This window comes from Lissotriton helveticus, chromosome 12 (assembly GCF_964261635.1).
Source record: "Lissotriton helveticus chromosome 12, aLisHel1.1, whole genome shotgun sequence".
Taxonomy (NCBI): Eukaryota; Metazoa; Chordata; class Amphibia; order Caudata; family Salamandridae; genus Lissotriton; species Lissotriton helveticus.
Genome location: NC_136073.1, coordinates 766,161,096 through 766,178,732, shown reverse-complemented (window position 1 = coordinate 766,178,732; position 17,637 = coordinate 766,161,096). Strand labels below are relative to the sequence as shown.

The 17,637-nt window shown below is 44.0% G+C and overlaps 1 protein-coding gene across 3 annotated transcripts in view; it reads right to left on the bottom strand.

Annotated features, from left to right (window-relative positions):
* The window catches only part of DCAF8 (DDB1 and CUL4 associated factor 8), a 317,296-nt gene that overhangs the window by 132,631 nt on the left and 167,028 nt on the right, over positions 1–17,637 (bottom strand). For all 3 annotated transcript variants that reach the window (XM_078670069.1, XM_078670070.1, XM_078670068.1), the window contains one exon: positions 943–1,073. In XM_078670069.1, coding sequence (XP_078526195.1) covers positions 943–1,073 — 131 coding nt within the window. The remainder of the gene's footprint in view (positions 1–942; positions 1,074–17,637) is intronic.

Below are 17,637 nucleotides of genomic sequence, written 5' to 3'. Positions count from 1 at the left end.
ATTATTGGCAGTGCAGTCCTTGAAAGATGAACAACCCCCATACAGACAGATACAAGGGATGAGGGGAATTGGATGTCTGCTACTGCAGACTGGTCCTGTACTGCAAATAGACATTTTTAGATGCAACACCCCAATATGTGACTGATATGGGGGCTACCTGATGACGGCTCTCCTATTTAAAAAATGAACACGCTGGTGGATTTACCGGTATGCTGGACATACTTGCATGCCCCCTATATACACACAGACTCACATGCTTCGATGCTATTGTTAGATAGTTTGTTTTGAATGCTATCTTGACAACTAATGCACAGAATCTTAATACTGATATAGACTATGAACCGCATATTTAGAATAGACTTAGATCAGCTACATTGTTAGTTCATGCTGTGTACTAGAATTGCACATTACTGTCAATTCTTTAGGATGCCTGTAATGTTCTTAAGTGATAAAATGGCAATAAAAAATATCCTAAAAAAAGAAAAATCAGACATGCCGTTTTTGCACATGCAACTTACAAAAACAAAGGTAAAAAAGGGAAGACTAAACACGAAACGTTTTTGGAAAAAGTTTTAGTCTCGATAACACCAAAGACAGGACAGACAGATGATGTGGTGAATTTTATGAAAGGTATATAGGGGCAGAAGCTTCAGGGAAGTGAAGAGCTACAGGAGAGCAAGCATGCTGAGACATAGGTGTGTCAGAGCTTTCTATGTTCAATTAATTAATCTAAGAGAATTATAGTACAGTGCATAGTAGACATTTCTCACTAACAAATTCTACACAATGTCTAAGATTTAGCACTAAGTGGGTTGAATATACATTCTATAGATATTACCAGTTTAATAAATCCAACAGACCTTCATGCAGTTTGAGTGAACAAAAAGAAAAATGAAGAGTCAACCATTTATTCTGTAAAAACTATGATTAAAAGTAACTCACCACTCCTCCTTTATCTCCCTCCATAAACTGCACAATTTGACTGGATGACTTCTCCCATAAGAAGATGTGTCCGCAGTCACTTCCACTGACCACAAATTCACTCTTGGGGCCATAGAAATTGACGCCTTTTACTGAAAGAAAGGACAGATTCTGATGCAACCTCAAATCACTCCCAAGCCATGTGTTCAATGTGCAGCTTACATTCACTCCAGCAAATGCTTTCTTCAGTCTAAAACATTAGACAATAGATTTGCCTTATCCAGCCTAGAATGTTTTGATAATAAAAAAAAAACATTGCACTTTTTGTTGATCTTTAGGAGGAAGAATTTTAAGCTGCAAACATTCCCGAGGTCATTCATCTCCAACAATTAATCACTTGCTGCCAGTGGTATCTACACGCTGAATAGCTTCACAAGGCACCTCCCGAGTGGATTACCAAGCACCCACATTTCATAGCTGCAAGGATAGTGTAGTTATAGAGGGCAAATTGACCTTCACGGCACCTGGCTGTACGGTTTCAACATGGTTGATCAAAGCAAAATGCAAAATTAGTTGCTAGCTCAAAGCAATACAATATTTATACTGTACCATCTTGATTACACTTGTCCTTATGGTCTTTTACCTCACTTACTCTTAGGAACACCCACCACCTCAACAAAAGAACTGGAAGGACATATTAATAACCAGTAACATTACTTTCACAGATCGATATCTTTCAAACATTCACAAGGATGTATTACTTGGTCATACTGTAGGCAATCTGGGAAGACGTCTTTAAAAATGTAAAAACATTCTATGGGAGTCATCAGCGGGAGTTGATGTGATCAAACCTTGTGGTAGTAAGCAGAATCTAAATACGACCAACACAGGAATTGCCAAGAGAATGCTTTACTAAATTATAATAAAGTCAGCAAACATTGAAGAATATCCTTTCCGACAACGACTGGACGATGACTACCAGGAACAAGAGTAAATATAATCATCTTATTTTGGAGACTAAAAAATGAAGGGAGTGAAATGGTGCAACAAATGTGATTCTTGTATGAACTGGTGTGTTTGGGTGTATCAAGTGAATGCTCAGTTTTATTCAGAGATATAAATTGGATTATGCATGATGTAAGCCTCGGATTATGAATGAAATGTGCCTCAACTGAGAGGTTATGTTGCGTCTTGAGTGAAGAGACATGCAGTTATTTAATATGGATGGACAATCTGTCGGTTTGTTTTGTTGGAGGGCTGTGGTGTGTAGTATCTTAAAAGTTTTGATAAGGTAACTGTTAAGATACTGCACCTCTTGATGTTTCATACCGTGTCAGACATTGGGCTTCATGGAAGTCAAAATTCTTCTTTTCATTCACACATTAATAAATTCATATAAATCAACTCAAAACTCATTACAGGATAAAACCCTAGTATCCAGGAATCAGAGTCTCAACTCGCACCCAAACACAGATATAAAGTGCAGGTCTAGAGTTGTGCATCCTTTGTCCATCTCGAGACCTTTGTAAGAACTTTAGAAGTGTTTTCCAAATATAACATTCTAGGTCTCATATGGGTTTCAGTAATTTGGTGTGATGGCGAAAAGAGAGCGATTTGGAAAGCATTATGATCAGAAAGCACCTTCCTGGGTTGTTCCTCAACAAGGAAGGACGGAGGGATGGATGGACATATATATATGTATTATATATATATATATATATATATATATATATTATATCATATATATTAAAGCTCAAAAAACAGCCACAGAGCATTCACGGGGCGTTCATGATTTATTCTGAGCAAATGCATTGTCGCCTTCTGCCTTCTTCAGTGCTCATTCGAACTTCATTTAGAGTAACGTGTTTAAATTGCTTTAAAGATAATTTCATTGGTGCAACGTTAAAAATGGCAAGCAACAAAGGACTGTCAAAGTTCTTGGTAAAAATGTCGATATTTATGGCAGCCATGTCAGCAACGCGGTGGGTTTTTTCATTCTTGCCGTGTGTGAATAACCATACGCTGAACTAGAATTCGAGTGGCGGCTCTGTCATTTTTGACCCAGGCACTTGTATGGGGTGTTCTACAGTTTTTGCTGGATGTGTGAGGTTTGCTACCTCGCCGCACATTCCTCACGTCAAGAGGCTGGAGCAAACGCGCCTTCTTTGTGTGGATAAATGTGGGGATATAGATATATATATATATATATATATATATATACACACACACACACACACACACACACACACACATATATATATGTTCACAAAGAGCCCCCGAGCTTCAGGCTGCACTCCAAACAAAGGACGGTTCAACATGAGCCTTTTTATTTGCGAAACCGGACACAAGTCACTAATTAAAACAAATCCCTTACGCGTTTCTGTACACCTGCACCTTAATCATACGGAGGGGTTGGCAACATCACGAAAAGCATTACATAATTATTCACCCTTTCTGGCATTCACTATCCAGTGAGTGGTATGCCGGGAAATGTAGTGCTGATTCTTCCCCTCCTGTGAGGTCCGTTTTCCTGCCAGTTTATATGCTCCCAATGTTCAAATATTCAAATAGCCCTTCAGTGGGCCGCAGATCAGTGGTCCCAGCAAGGTCCCCAGCACTTCAGAGTCCAAGTCCTCCAGGACTCTCCCACGTCTCCTGCAGCGCCTGCATGGAGACCCCCTCCAACAGTGAGTGACCCGGTAAGGTGAAATAAACCTCAAAAGACACCCCTGCATCCAGCCGCCCTGCGCCCTGGAGAAAAGAACCCGAGAGGCACCTATGTCCCCGAGCCCTCCAACTTACTTGCCCAGCTGTTAGTTCCTCCGGAGGTGTTCCTTGACCGAGCCTGCAGCTAAAAACCAAAACCGAAAATCCCCATTGAAAACAACAGGGCACCCGACGCCAAAACAGCACCCTGCACTCAGACGCCCCTGCGCCGCTGCGTGTGCACTTTGTGTGCTAAACCGGATGCCCCTTTGCCCCGAGCTTAACACCAGGAGCTTTGCTCCCACAACCCAGTGGCCGGCTCATAAGCAGCCACCAACCGGAGGTCCCCTACCCCCCACTGGATAACATTGGGCCTCAGCACTCTGCGTCAGGCTGCCCTAGTGCTGATGAGGGTGTTTTGAGAGTGCATCCTCGTCCCTGGGGGAAACACTTGTCCTAACCCCAGAAACTCAAACCTGAAAAATGACAACTGTGCAAAACTGATTTTACTTACCTTTTCTCTAGAAAATGTCCCAGTGTGATATCTAGGCATATCAAACTGAGTAGGAAAAGTTATCTAAAAAGTAACTAAAACGGAATCTGTACAGTAATTTCGATACCTTGACTTACCTGTATTTCAAACAACTGCATTTGAACTTGCATTCACTTGTAAATACTGCATAATATTTTGCAAAGCATTTATTTCACTTACCTGTGCCAGGCTTGGTTCTAGAAATAAAAGAACTTAATTATTTTATACAAACAAAATTGGTCTGAGTTCAGTCTGAGCGTGTGACATCATTTGCGGATTGAGTGTTTACAACAAATGCTTAACACTACCCTTTAATAAAGCCTTACTGCTCGCCCACACTACCAATATCTACTTTTACCTCTGCCTACCTTTGGGGTTCCACTGGACTCTGTGCACACTATACCTAATTGTGGTATAGTGAATACAGAGCCAGCTTCCTACAATAATCTTTTGGCCAAGATCAGAGTTTTGAATCAACGTTAATCAATTAAATCGGTCCATATGACCCACACAAAAAACAAGTTACTTACCTGTACACTTAGTTCTCCAGTATTGATATCTTTCATAGATTAACATGCTTGCATCTTCACTGTCGCCATGGTGGGAGTCTTGCAGTAGTTAGAAAAGAAGTACCATAGAAGTACATAGAAACCACTAAAAGGAAAGAAAAAACGTTGACATTCGTCAGCATCTTTATGTAGGTCCAAACTTTGTCCAATCAGAGTCCAGCGCTAGCCCTCAACTCCCCAGTCGAAGCCACCAGACCTCAGATTTCGCGCACAAGTGAGCTAAAGTAAAAAAGTAACATGAGATCAGAAGTGGCAAGCCTAGACGGGGAGGAGGGAGGGCCACATGAGAATCTATAAAAGATATCACTAATGGAGAACCACAGTGCCAGGTAAATAACTTGTTTTTCTCCAGTATTGAATCTTTCATAGATTCACATGCTTGTATCACAGTAGTTAGCAGTGTAATTCCATAAATTTGCGACTAAGCGAAGACCTTCATATGCAATAAAAGTGACATAACCCAACATACCAATGCATATTAATCATGAAATCCACGTAAATCGTTAAATAGTAAATATATCTGTGAAAACCAAATACACAAGATAAATAGAAGTGATAGATATGAAAGACTGTACCTTAAGCAAACAGATGTCTCAGGGCAGCTTGACCCACTGCAGCGTCCCCTTTCCATGTCCAGGCAGTAATGCTTAGTGAATGTATGCACGTTAGACCATGTTGCCGCTCTACAAATGTCTGGAAGAGATACACCGGCAAACAAGGCTGTAGAGGCTGCCATCTTCCTTGTGGAGTGCGCAGACACTTTGGCAGATAGAGGTTTTCCAGCCTTCTTATGGCAGAAAACAATTGCAGAGGAAATCCGACATGCAGGGCTTGGCCCTTCCTTGACAAAGTAAAAGACACAAATAGCTGATCCGATTTTCTGAAAGCCTGTGGTCTATGAATGTAGAACTTGATACAGCGCTTTACATCCAAAGAGTGCAATGCTCTTTCAGCAGCAGCTAAAGGATTCCCAAAATACGTGCTGAGCACAACTGGTTCATACAAGTGAAAAGAAGTTGAAACTTTAGGAATTAGTTGAGGATTTGTTCTCAATAAAAGCTTGTCTTGTCTGAATTGAAGGAAAGGTGCAGCTACCGTGAAAGCCTGAATTTCACTGATTCTTATAGCTTATGTGAGGGCTAAAAGGAGAGCCGTTTTCCATTAAATCAGCCTTGTGTATGGGCTCGAAAGGCGATTTCATCAATTTTTTTAGCACTGTGTTTAATTCCCACTGGACTGCAGGGCACTTTAAGGGTGGGAAAACCCTCAAGAGGCCTTTCATAAACTCCTTAACAATTCTTGTTGAGCACAAAGAGTTCTCCTGGTTTCCTGCGAAACCTGGGAATTGCCACCAAGTGTACTTTGATTGATGAGTGAGCCAATTTTGATTTAGCTAAGTGAAGTAGGTAAGGCAAAACCTGTTCCGGGGTTGACACGAAAAGGATGCAAGTCTTTCTCCTCGCACTAATGACAGAATCTCTTCCATTTTACAGCACATGACCTATTAGTGGAAGTAGCTCTGGCCCGTTGGAGGATGGACCTGCAATCCGAAGTTACGTCTAAATCTGTGAATTCATAGTTGTGAGGTTCAAAGCTGACAAACTTGACGACAGGGAAGATACAAGCATGTGAATCTATGAAACATTCAATACTGGAGAACATAGGGTCTTTCCCTTTCTTAGGGAAGATAACAATATTTGTCTCTGATCTAGATTCAGGCCCCTGTCCCAGAGATTTGAATGAATTAAAATGATCACATTAAAGGGGTACAAGGATATGTAAAAAGACTACATAAAACTTTATGGCGACTTAACTGAAGTCTCAACTTTAAGTAGTATGATTGGATTCCCCAAACCAGACCACTGTATACCAGTCAGCTTACGATGATGACACATACTAATAAATTGATCGATGGGATCTTTTGAGGCAGCCCCATCCTCCAGATACAATCTCTGAAAAAACGTACAGAATTCTACTCAAACTTAGACTTGGTCACTAACCTGTTCTCCCTTATCATTGAGAATGTTCTGAATAGTGTTTACACTAGTTCTATCCTTGATCCGGAAGATAAGTATTTGCCCCATCTCTTCTTTATTTTCAAAAGTAATTAATCGTTTAGCTCGAATCTTCTTGACTGCCATGTCTCGAAGTCTCTACCTAAGAGTGGACTGACCAATAGCGAATTGGTCTAAGATTGATAAAAAACATTTTCCTGTTCTGGTTGATTACACTCTGTGCCAAGTGATGTTTCATACGGCCAAGGGAAAACCGTGTGTGAGCCTCTGTCTTGTAATGCTCCTTTCATTGATCCAATGAATATTTAATAATATGCCTTCTACAACATGCTTTAAGCGCATCCAATACCAGCAAAGTCGAGACAGAACCAACGTTAAGCTTCAGATACCCCCTTAGTTTCGGATTCATAAAATGACTATATTCCTCGTCAAATAAAAGCCTCCTATCAAAAGTCCAGGTCAGAGGCCAATAAAACTGAAAAGATTGTTCCACTGAAAAAAACAGACAGTGAATTAGGGTCAGAGATTGTTCTCAGATTCAACTGAATCCAAAGGATTAATAGGGAATGGCTGACCAGGTATATGTCAATCCGTGAGCATGAGTAGTGAGGGGGTGAGTAGAAAGTAAACCCAGGCTCCTAAGGGGGGACAATTCTGCCAAATATCAGTAGGTACGTAGGAAGCCATTAACTGTCTCAAAGCATCCCTAAGATGCTGCTTCACTTTCGGTGCCATACTCAGTTTCCCACAGTGTAAAAGAGTCAGAACCAGGAAAAAGAGTAACATTTTGAGTAACAGCGGGTCAGACCACTGATGCAGCTCAGCCAATAAAATGTTAAACCCAGGATCATCCTCATTAGGGCCATAGACAATACATAGAGTTAACTGGAAGTTTACCCGGGTAACAGTCGCAATAAGCCGACAATTAGGATGCAAATTATGTCCCACCACAGCCTAGCTTTTGTCTAGCAACAGGAGAACTAGCCCCCTCTGAGAGGAAGTTAAACAGACGGTACAAAGCACTTGACAACCCATATCATCCAATAGTATGGTTTGCCACTTGTTGAGAAGAGTCTCCTGTAGGCAGACAATATGCGGGCGTAAATAGAGCGTTTCTCCCTGTAATCTACAGTGGAAAATGAAGCCCCACCCCTGAGCTGGTCTCATACCAAGAAGTAAAGAAACAAAACAGTAAAAAAGAAATAGACAACCGACACACCCCCTTTCCTGTGATCTCAAAACAGATGTAAAATAAAGTATAGACGAAAAACAATTATAAAACAGGGTGACTGCTCGTGAAGTCAGCTAGAAACAAGCATTGAAAATGCAATAGGTCTCGCAATAGAAGAGTTTGACATTTTTCGTTTTTCAAATGGATGAGTGGCGTTGCGTGGATGAGTGGCGTTGCGTGGATGAGTGGCGTTGCGTGGATGAGTGGCGTTGCGTGGATGAGTGGCGTGTGTGAGTGGCGTTGCGTGTGTGAGTGGCGTTGCGTGTGTGAGTGGCGTTGCGTGTGTGAGTGGCGTTGCGTGTGTGAGTGGCGTTGCGTGTGTGAGTGGCGTTGCGTGTGTGAGTGGCGTTGCGTGTGTGAGTGGCGTTGCGTGTGTGAGTGGCGTTGTGTGTGTGAGTGGCGTTGCGTGTGTGAGTGGCGTTGCGCGTGTGAGATGTGTGTGCGACAGATGTGTGTGTTTGTGTGTGCGGTTGTGTGTGTAGTTGTTTGAGTGGTTGTATGTGTGAGTGGTTGTATGTGTGAGTGGTTGTATGTGTGAGTGGTTGTTGTGTGGGTGGTTGTATGTGTGGGTGGTTGTATGTGTGGGTGGTTGTATGTGTGGGTGGTTGTATGTGTGGGTGGTTGTATGTGTGGGTGGTTGTATGTGTGGGTGGTTGTATGTGTGGGTGGTTGTATGTGTGGGTGGTTGTATGTGTGGGTGGTTGTATGTGTGGGTGGTTGTATGTGTGAGTGGTTGTATGTGTGAGTGGTTGTATGTGTGAGTGGTTGTATGTGTGAGTGGTTGTATGTGTGTATGGTGGTGGGGTAGGAAATTAAACAGCAATCGAGTTTTGCATGCGGTGACTGTTGCCATGTTTTCGCCGTGCCCTTGTTTATCCCCTTACCACATTTGCCCTGGAGTTTCGTTGGCTGTGCAATTTAAGGATATCCCTGCCTGTCTTGGCCCCCGGTAGCAGGGAGGAGAGCGCGCCGGACCGGTCGCGTGGCACTGCTATGGACCCCCGTGTTATTCTTCGAGAGCAGCGCTGCTGATTGCCTCAGCAGACGTCCGGGTAATTATCTGCAGGTGGCGTTGCCTAAAGCTCTGCCATTATTATAAAAATATAGACCCATGACAACATATGAAAAAGCCAACACACAGCACGGTACTAATAAAACATAGTTGAAACGCACTCACATGTGTGCGAGAGGCAGGCGATCATGTGGAGAAGCGTCCTCGGTTACAAACACCTCGTGTAACTAACAGCGGCAGCATTTTAAAACATTGTTTGCACTTTAAAACAAAGAGATTACGACAAACATATGTTTAGTTTAGAAGAAAGTGCCTGTATTTTAGCCCACCTTAACAGTACTACAACAGTGCGTTATAGAAGCCAAAGGAGGGTAGGGCTGGGGGAGAGTCAATGGCTGCAGCGCTACCAAGCATGAACCCAAACATCCCATGTACATTATAAACGCACCAAAGAAGACGCAGCCTTGGTTACAAACACCTCGTTTGACTAAGGCGAGAGGGGGAGGTGGGGGTGCAACTCTGTGTGGCTTGTGCTCTCCTGGCGCCTCTGGTCTGTTTACTGTTAACACATGGAATTCCAAAGCAATCATTAAGCCGGATGGCTCCGTCTATGTTGTGCACCACTGGCGCCTTTTGTCTGTTTCCAGCAGAGAGGAAGGAGCTGGAGAAGCAGGAAACTGAAAGTACGGCCGGCCACCGGCCAGCCATGAATGAACCCCTCGGTTGCCTGCACAAAAATACGGGCATCAGAAGCAAAAAAAAGACGCTGCGAGGCAAAGAGAGAAAGGGACGCGGGCTCATGTTTGTTTGAGGAAATCAGAGTTTAAAAACGAAAGGCACTAATCTCTTGCTCTTTAAGTTCTAGACATGGTCGTTTTTTATGTTTAAATCAAAAGAACTTTTGGCATGCTTGAGATACTGTAAAGAAACATACGGGCATCAGAAGCAAAAAAAAAAACGCTGCGAGGCAAAGAGAGAAAGGGACGCGGGACAGATAGAGAAAAGAAGAAACGGGTAAAACAAGACGGAGGGCATTGCTGTGGGGAGGGGGGAGGAGAAATGCGACACGGCGGGCAGGGGAGGGGCGGAGAGGGGAGAGCGGCATGAGGGTGTGAAAGCAGCAGGGGCCTGGAGTGCGGCTAAGGGAACTGAAGAAACGCGACACGGCAGGCAGGGGAGGGGGCGGAGCGGGGGTGTGGGAGGAGTGCGGCTGAGGGAAAATACATGCAAGCAGGCGGCTGGGGGCATGTGCACGCGCTTTTAAGCTCAATGCACATGCGCATTAAGCTTGAATTTCACGGGCACTGCAAGGAATCGCCACGATTCCTTGCAAGTTGGTTAAAGACTGTTTAAGCCCCAATAGTCTCGCAAGCTCGATGCGCATCGACAGGCGAGACCTAAAAATATATCCAGTTGACAGGGACACTGATAATTATGCACTGCCTCCCTCACTGGCTTCCATTCTTGCAAGAGACCTATAGGTTTCTAAGCGTCAGAGCAAAAATATGTTTTTGGAGAGCAGGGATATGTTCTCGGAGCTGCCACCGCCTGACCACTGTCTCAGGGCAGAAATCCAAGCGGAAAAAAAATTTAAATCCTGCAGGCTTTAGCTGTGAACCTGAGTCAGGCCGCCTGGAAAATTTCTTGTTGAAACAAATAGATAGCGATGTAGATCAAAATGGCCCGTAGATACTGGGCCGGTAGGCCCTTCTTGGGAGGACGAAATGGAAAGTGGTGGGTCCTCTAAATCACGCTGTCCATGTCCCAATCGTTTAGTGTAGAAAAAGCATCCCTGAGGAGACGAACGATATACCCTCAGCGATCATCCCCCTCAGTACCTTCTGGAATGCTAAGAACTCTGAGATTATTCCTACAGGATCTATTTTCCAGGTTTTCTATCATAGACGAGAGAGTAACAAACTGAGATTCATACTGCCAGGAATCCAATTTGACTGCCTTCACTGCTACCAGCAAAGCTGCTCGAGTTGACCCCACTTTACAGAAACAAGTATGGAGAATATCCATGTGCATTCTTTAGAGTAAGAGTCCTTGCGATACTCTTCTCTGTTCTGCAGTAAAAGGTTGCAGATGGCCAATAAATAAGGGAGCCAGACTCGTTAGCAGCTGTAGTAGCTGCAATGGACGAAGCCTCTGCCTTTCGGCCAGCACCTGGTACTGCCCGAGAAACAGCCTGCCAGAGATGCCGAATTCATAACTGACCTTTTGGAGGTAGAATATGCGGACCAACCCACAGCATTTAGAACGTTCTCCAAGCAAGCAGCCAATCAAAAAGCTTCGGAGGCCATAGCCCCCCGTACAGGATGAGCTCGAAACAGGAAACATCAATCCCTGCTTCTTGCATGGCTCATCAGACCCACCTAGCAATGGTAGGGGAAGAAACTGCTTTATGAAGTTTTGTGAGAGCAATGAGTAATTGTCGTTTGCCCAGAGGACGTATATCATTGGTCACAGACTCAAACCTTAAATGCTTTAATACACAATTTTGGAACCTCCGAGAAAGCGGAGTATGACAGTTTTCAAATTACATTTTGTTCTTCCGGAAATATTTAAAGCCAATCCGTCCGGAATTAATACTCCACCTGTCAAATTCAGGGCTCTCACATCGGATACTTTGGGACAGGAAATCAAACACACCAAAGTGGTCAATTTTGCTACCATCCGTTTCCTAGAAAGGTACTTATTAGAAGGCCATTATTTGAATAGGCACAAAACCTTACTAACATCCCATAAAGTTGAATATTGGGGTTCTGGCGGGACAGATAATCGGATGCCCCGAGGAGTTTACAAACCAGAGGATGTTCTCTGACCGGATGTTCATCAATTTGGAACAAAATGGCTGACCTAAAGGTATTAATCGACCTATAAGTCAGATCCTCCGAAACCAAGGCTGCCAAGAAATTCAAATGTAGACATCTGCCCTCACAGGATCCGACTGCCATCGATGACAGTAACGCCCCCAGTCGTGACCAGGTAAAGCTGTATCTTTATTTATTTATAAAGTTTTATATAGCGAGAACATGACCCTAGAGGGTATCAGAGCGATTTACTTTACACAGTTTTGAAACATTAGATGACTGGGGTAATATACATACACTCACTATTCAACAATCATTTGTGCTATCCGCCCAGGTTCTTGCAAGTAATGTGGCAGCTTCTGCAGAAATCCCTGGGACTTTCCAACGTTCCCTGTAATCCGCCATGCCATAATATGGAGTGAACGCATGAATACCAGATGGTGCGGATTCCCCTGAGGCTCTCGGAGAAGATCGTGAAACAGAGGGTACATGGATTATACAATCCCAATAAAGTTCCATCAGTACAGGAATATATTTACAACAAGGGGCGGTGATGGACAGAGTCTCTGAATTAAGCAGAATACTCTCACCCAGTCAAGAGATCAGGGCTAGATCCAACACCGTACAGGAAACCAGACTTAAGGCCTCCAAATCGGGGTAATCACTACTAGATCTGCCCGCTGTCACCAAACTCGAGTGGACAGTCTCAAAATCATTCCAAACAGAGAAAGGCATACCCTTTCTCCGCACCTCAGTCTTGGAGGAATGCATTGGTAGCTATTGTGTGGGATCTGAACGCCAGCTGAAATACCTCTCCAAGTGATGAGTCAGCCATGAGGCAAAGAGATCGATCGTGAATGGGCCCCAACAGTTCTGAGTTTCCTGGAACACCCTCGGGTAAAGCTTCCTGGGACTGGCATCTTGCCAATGACAGGAATGCCAGTCTGCCACATGAGTGGAGGTTCCTGGGAGAAGATCTGCGGAGATTGAAATTTGGTTGGTCAAACAGTATTCCCTAAGGGCACAAGCAAGATCTGAGAGAGCCTTCGATCTCGGCCCGCCTAGATGGTTGACGAAGCGTACTGCTGCAACATTGTCCATCTTGAGGAACACACAGCATTGGGCGCTGTCCTAGGTCCAACATTACACCACAAAACAGCCTGCCAATAATTCCAAGCAGTTTATATAAAGGGCCTGCTCGACGGATGACCATTTCCTCCTGTGGGGAACACCGTGCAGCGTGCTCCCCAACCCAAACCGCTGGTGTCTGATCCTATAACCAGATGTGGTTGGGAGCCAAAGATGGCCTGGCCATTCCATGCCTCCATACGGGGAATCCACTATTGATGTTCCATTTCCGCTTACTCCGAAAGGGGAATGGATTAGGAGTATGTGAGACCCTGTCACAAGTGAAAGATCTTGAGGTGCTGCAGTGCGTGATAATGTAAGGAGCCTGGAAAAAAGTCCTTTATTGACCAGGAAAGAAGTCCTACCCCTGGGCTAACTACCTTAGGGAAATAGTTGGTCTGGTCAGAGTTCTCTTGAGTTCGTGTTTTGTTTTGGACAGCTTGTGAGAGGGAAAGCTCAGGGTAGCCTTGACCGAATCCACTACAAATCCCAGGAACTGAATATTCTGAGAAGGTGTTGAGGATGATTTCTTCTTGTTAACTACAAAGACAAGAGATTTCAGCACAAAGATGATTATCTGCAGATGAGATCACAGGGGTCTTAGACAGATTCAATATTAGGCTGTTGTCTAGCTAGAATATCGACCTTACCCTCTGGGCTCTTAACTGCTCAACCAAAGGTTTCCTCATCTTGATAAAGCCCCACGGAGCGGAAGACAGACCAAAAAGAAGGGAGGTGAACTTGAATATCTGAAACCTCCATTGAAATTGTAGGAATCGTCTGTGAGGGGGGGAAATGGGAATCGTAAGTTAGGCATTTATGAGATCCAATCAGACCATCCAATCTTGAGCTTGTAGCAAATCCCTGAGAAGATGGATACCCTCCATCTTGAAGTGGTGATAGACCAGCCACTCACTGAATTTCTTCAAGTTGATGACGGGTGGTTGGCCACCGTCCCTTTTTTCCATGAGAAAGAGGTTGCTGAGGAACCCATTAAGATGTAGGATTGTTGGCACAATTGCACCTTTCTCCAAAAGTTGGCCAATCTCGCCATCCACTAACGCCAACTAGTCGGGAGGGAAAACAATGGGATTGGGGCAAGTTGGTTGGTGTGGGGAGCCGTAGAACTCTATTTGAAAACCACTGATCATTTGAAGAATCCACACATCCGTGGTAAGAGTCCCCCAGTTATGGGGGAAAGAAAACTCAGCCTGCCCCCAAGTTTGATCCCTTTGAAGCTTTGTACAATCACCTTGTGGCCTAGAAAACTGTTGCCACTTCCTCTTGCACCCAGATGATAGGGATAGGTTCTGGAGGGGTAAAAATTGCTGCATTTGTCCACATCTTGTCACTGCTCTCTGCAAGATTCTGCACCATTGTAGGAGGCTTGGTGAAAAGCGTGGCCAGTCGAGCACCCACTGCCAACGACTGGCTCCTGTTAAGATTTGTCTAATAGAAGTTTAGTCTTTATCCAGAGAATTGAAGGTGTTCACAAACTTGCCAAATTTTCTTATGAATGGATCACCAAATACATTGCCCTCTGCTACAGACCATGCCTACGAAGTGAAAAGCTCCCCTAACTTTAGATCGATTTAATTGACAGGAACCTACGACGTTCTTCGGATATTGCAGTTTGCATTCCCCAAAAATATTATCGCCTTTGAGCCAAGCTGCAAACAGCATCGGGAGAGACCAAGGAACCGGATGCTATGGTATTTTCGGCCATGTCTAGGATTCTGGCTAGGGGGCCCACCACATCTAATAGTCTGTCTTGACATGAACGCCAAGAATGATCTATACCTTTTTTCGATCTCTCACAAATTTTGCTAAAAAAGTAACCATTTTGGCATTCACCTCGAAGGTAAGGCTCACTTTACCTTCCATAGCAGGTCTGGGCCACTCGGCCCTAAGGCAGCTCTTGACCTCCATATCAAATTGCTTTTGCAGCCAGCCAGCAGTATAATAGGCCACTTTAGGAGCTGGGGACCATTCCGCCCAAGGCGGAGGAAGAGGGTCTGGGTTTTGCATATCTGAACTTGGGTCTTGAGGCTCAGCTTCTTTGGCATCATTCCGCACCGGTAGAAGATCACCAGGCGGAGGCCAGGATCTGCCGGCATCTCCATCACCATCTGAAGTATGAGGCGAATCATGTGGATCCTTCAGAATCAGAGAGTCAGGTGCAAAAAAGGACCCTCAGAGTACCTGGGTCTTAGAACCCAGAGGAGGAAGGGTGGGAATCCATGAAAGCCTTTTTAGGCCTTAGTCAACCTTTTGGTCATCTGTGCATTTATGCTTAGTATCTGGGACAGACGTAGAAGGCTGGCCTGGTGGTATAGTGGCCTGACGCCCAGCAAGGTCTTCCCTCGATTTGAGGGTTTTTGGGACGGAGTCTAGAGTTGTTCAATTTTCTTCTCCAAGTGAGCCATCATTTGGGTTACAGCTTTAAATATATATATATACATTTATGACCTGACAAAAATGGCCACCTATCAGATGGTAAGTTGCATCCGCCTCCTCAAAATAGTCATCATACTCCTCGATAGCCGTAGCAGTAGGGAGAGTGAGCCTTCATGGCAAGATAAGGGGAATAAAAGAACTGGGAGAATCCCAGCAAGGGTTAAATCAGTGGGCTATTCATGGCTTGAGACAAGCACTTCCTTTTGTTTTATAGGGAACTGAATAAACTGCCTGGGCAAGTCCCAAGTATAAACAATAAAGCAAAGTCTCACCCTCTGAGTGGGCGTTTCGCTCCAGGCAGTGTCTCTCAAGGCACAGACAATCAATAATAAGCAGTAATACAGCTCCTGATTAGTTTTGCAACCAGACGAACTTCACCAAGGCCAAAGGATTGGGTTAAAATGACATGCCGGCTACATAGGGTAGAGACGCATGGAGCGCTCAAGTTGTAAATGTGCAGCCCCCCTAGCAGTTGGAGGGCCACACCCCACTGAGAGCCTGATAAACTGAAAGCGGCACGAAGGAGCGAGAAACTTTCCCACGGCTGTGTTTAAAGGGAAAACAATGTTAGTATAGCCGATCCCAAAAATAAGGTTTAAATGTCAGAATAACGCATTAACAGTTAAAGAAATATCATTGTAGACAGAGAGAAAAATGTGTTTATCTAAGGCTGCTGGAACAGCGACGAAAGAGGAGGAGAGAACTTCCCTGAGGAATGTTAAGAGGACGGGCTCTGCTCTGATTGGATGAACTGTTTGTCTTTATTTTGTTGCCCAAGGACTTATGGAAAATGTAGTTTAATGTTGATAAAGACTTTTAATGCCTGCTGGTTAATAAAAGTGAAGGAAGTTGAAGCCTAATCATCGCCTCCGGTCCTGACACAGAATCACAATGTCTATGCACACATTCTTTTGCCACCTCATTTGGTAAACCATATAGGAGCTATCCAATGTACAATGGTGGTGAAAGGTTGGGCTTTGCCTTCCTCCTGTGATCAAAAGTAGGTTGACACATTATTAGGCAAATATTCTGTCTGCGTTAACGGATCCTCTATGTACAACTGTTCTTTAAGATTCATCACAACACTGACAGTGATATATCCAGAGAAAGTATAACATTTTCAACCAAGACCCTACCCACGCTACGACTAGTCAAACACAAGAAAGAAGTATACTTTGCAAGACACCCCCTTAAACATTGGTTTATGTAGAAGCCCCTGCCTCCTGCGACTTGCTCTTTCACTTACTAAAATGAAGCAGTTCAGTGGCATTTTCAGCCCTTTCCTTTGATATTGGGTGCTTGCTTCCAGAGATGCACTGAATCATAAAGTTATTAATGTTTTAAATTCTAGTACCAAGGGATTCAATGATTTAATACCTTGATGGCTGTGCTCAATGGAAAGACAGTGTATAGCACTATCAGATCCCTCTGATAAACAATACCGTCTTGCTTTTTTCATGCTCCACCACCTCGCTTAACTTCTCAGATAACACTTTACCCATATTGACTCCTCACAACAAACAAACCATGAACCCATTTTGATAACACTATGTAGGTCAGCTTATTCCTCACAATGAAGTCACCTCAAAACTGCATTTGATCCTCAAATAGCCTAAACTCTGGTTGCACATAGCAGAAAGCTGCAGTGTACCTCGCGGCTTTCTTCCCCAATACTTTCCACACCCACTTACTAAACTTGCCTACCTTCCACAACCACCCCAGCTGACTCTTTCACCAACAGGATAGGTATATGTATGTATGTATGTATGTATGTATATGTTACTTACCCTGTAAGCATCTGTTCTTAGTACTGTAGATTCATTCCTGCCATCTGGTTTTGGGTCCGGATGTATGCAAGTTGTTTTTCTTCAAAAAAGTCTTTCGAGCCACGAGGTAAGGTGACTCCTCCTCTTGGTAATAGTGCCCATTGGCATCAACTCCATTGTTAGATTCTTTTCCCGCAAGAGGGTGAGAATGGAGTATAAGTAAGTGTGAGAAAAGAGATGTCCATGCAAATGAAATATAGATGAGAACTGCAACTATCATAGGTGTCTGGGGTGGAGGGTGGGCGCATGTCAGACCCCCAGGATATTGTGGCATGGATCAGCAAATTTAGTGGCACAAATATGGAAATTTAGCGGCACAAATATGGACATTTAGCAGCATTTTCGAGGCACTTTATTATACTCATAATCATTCATTTTCTGCCAAAGGTAACGCTTCCATTTTTGCAAGGGCACTGGAATTATT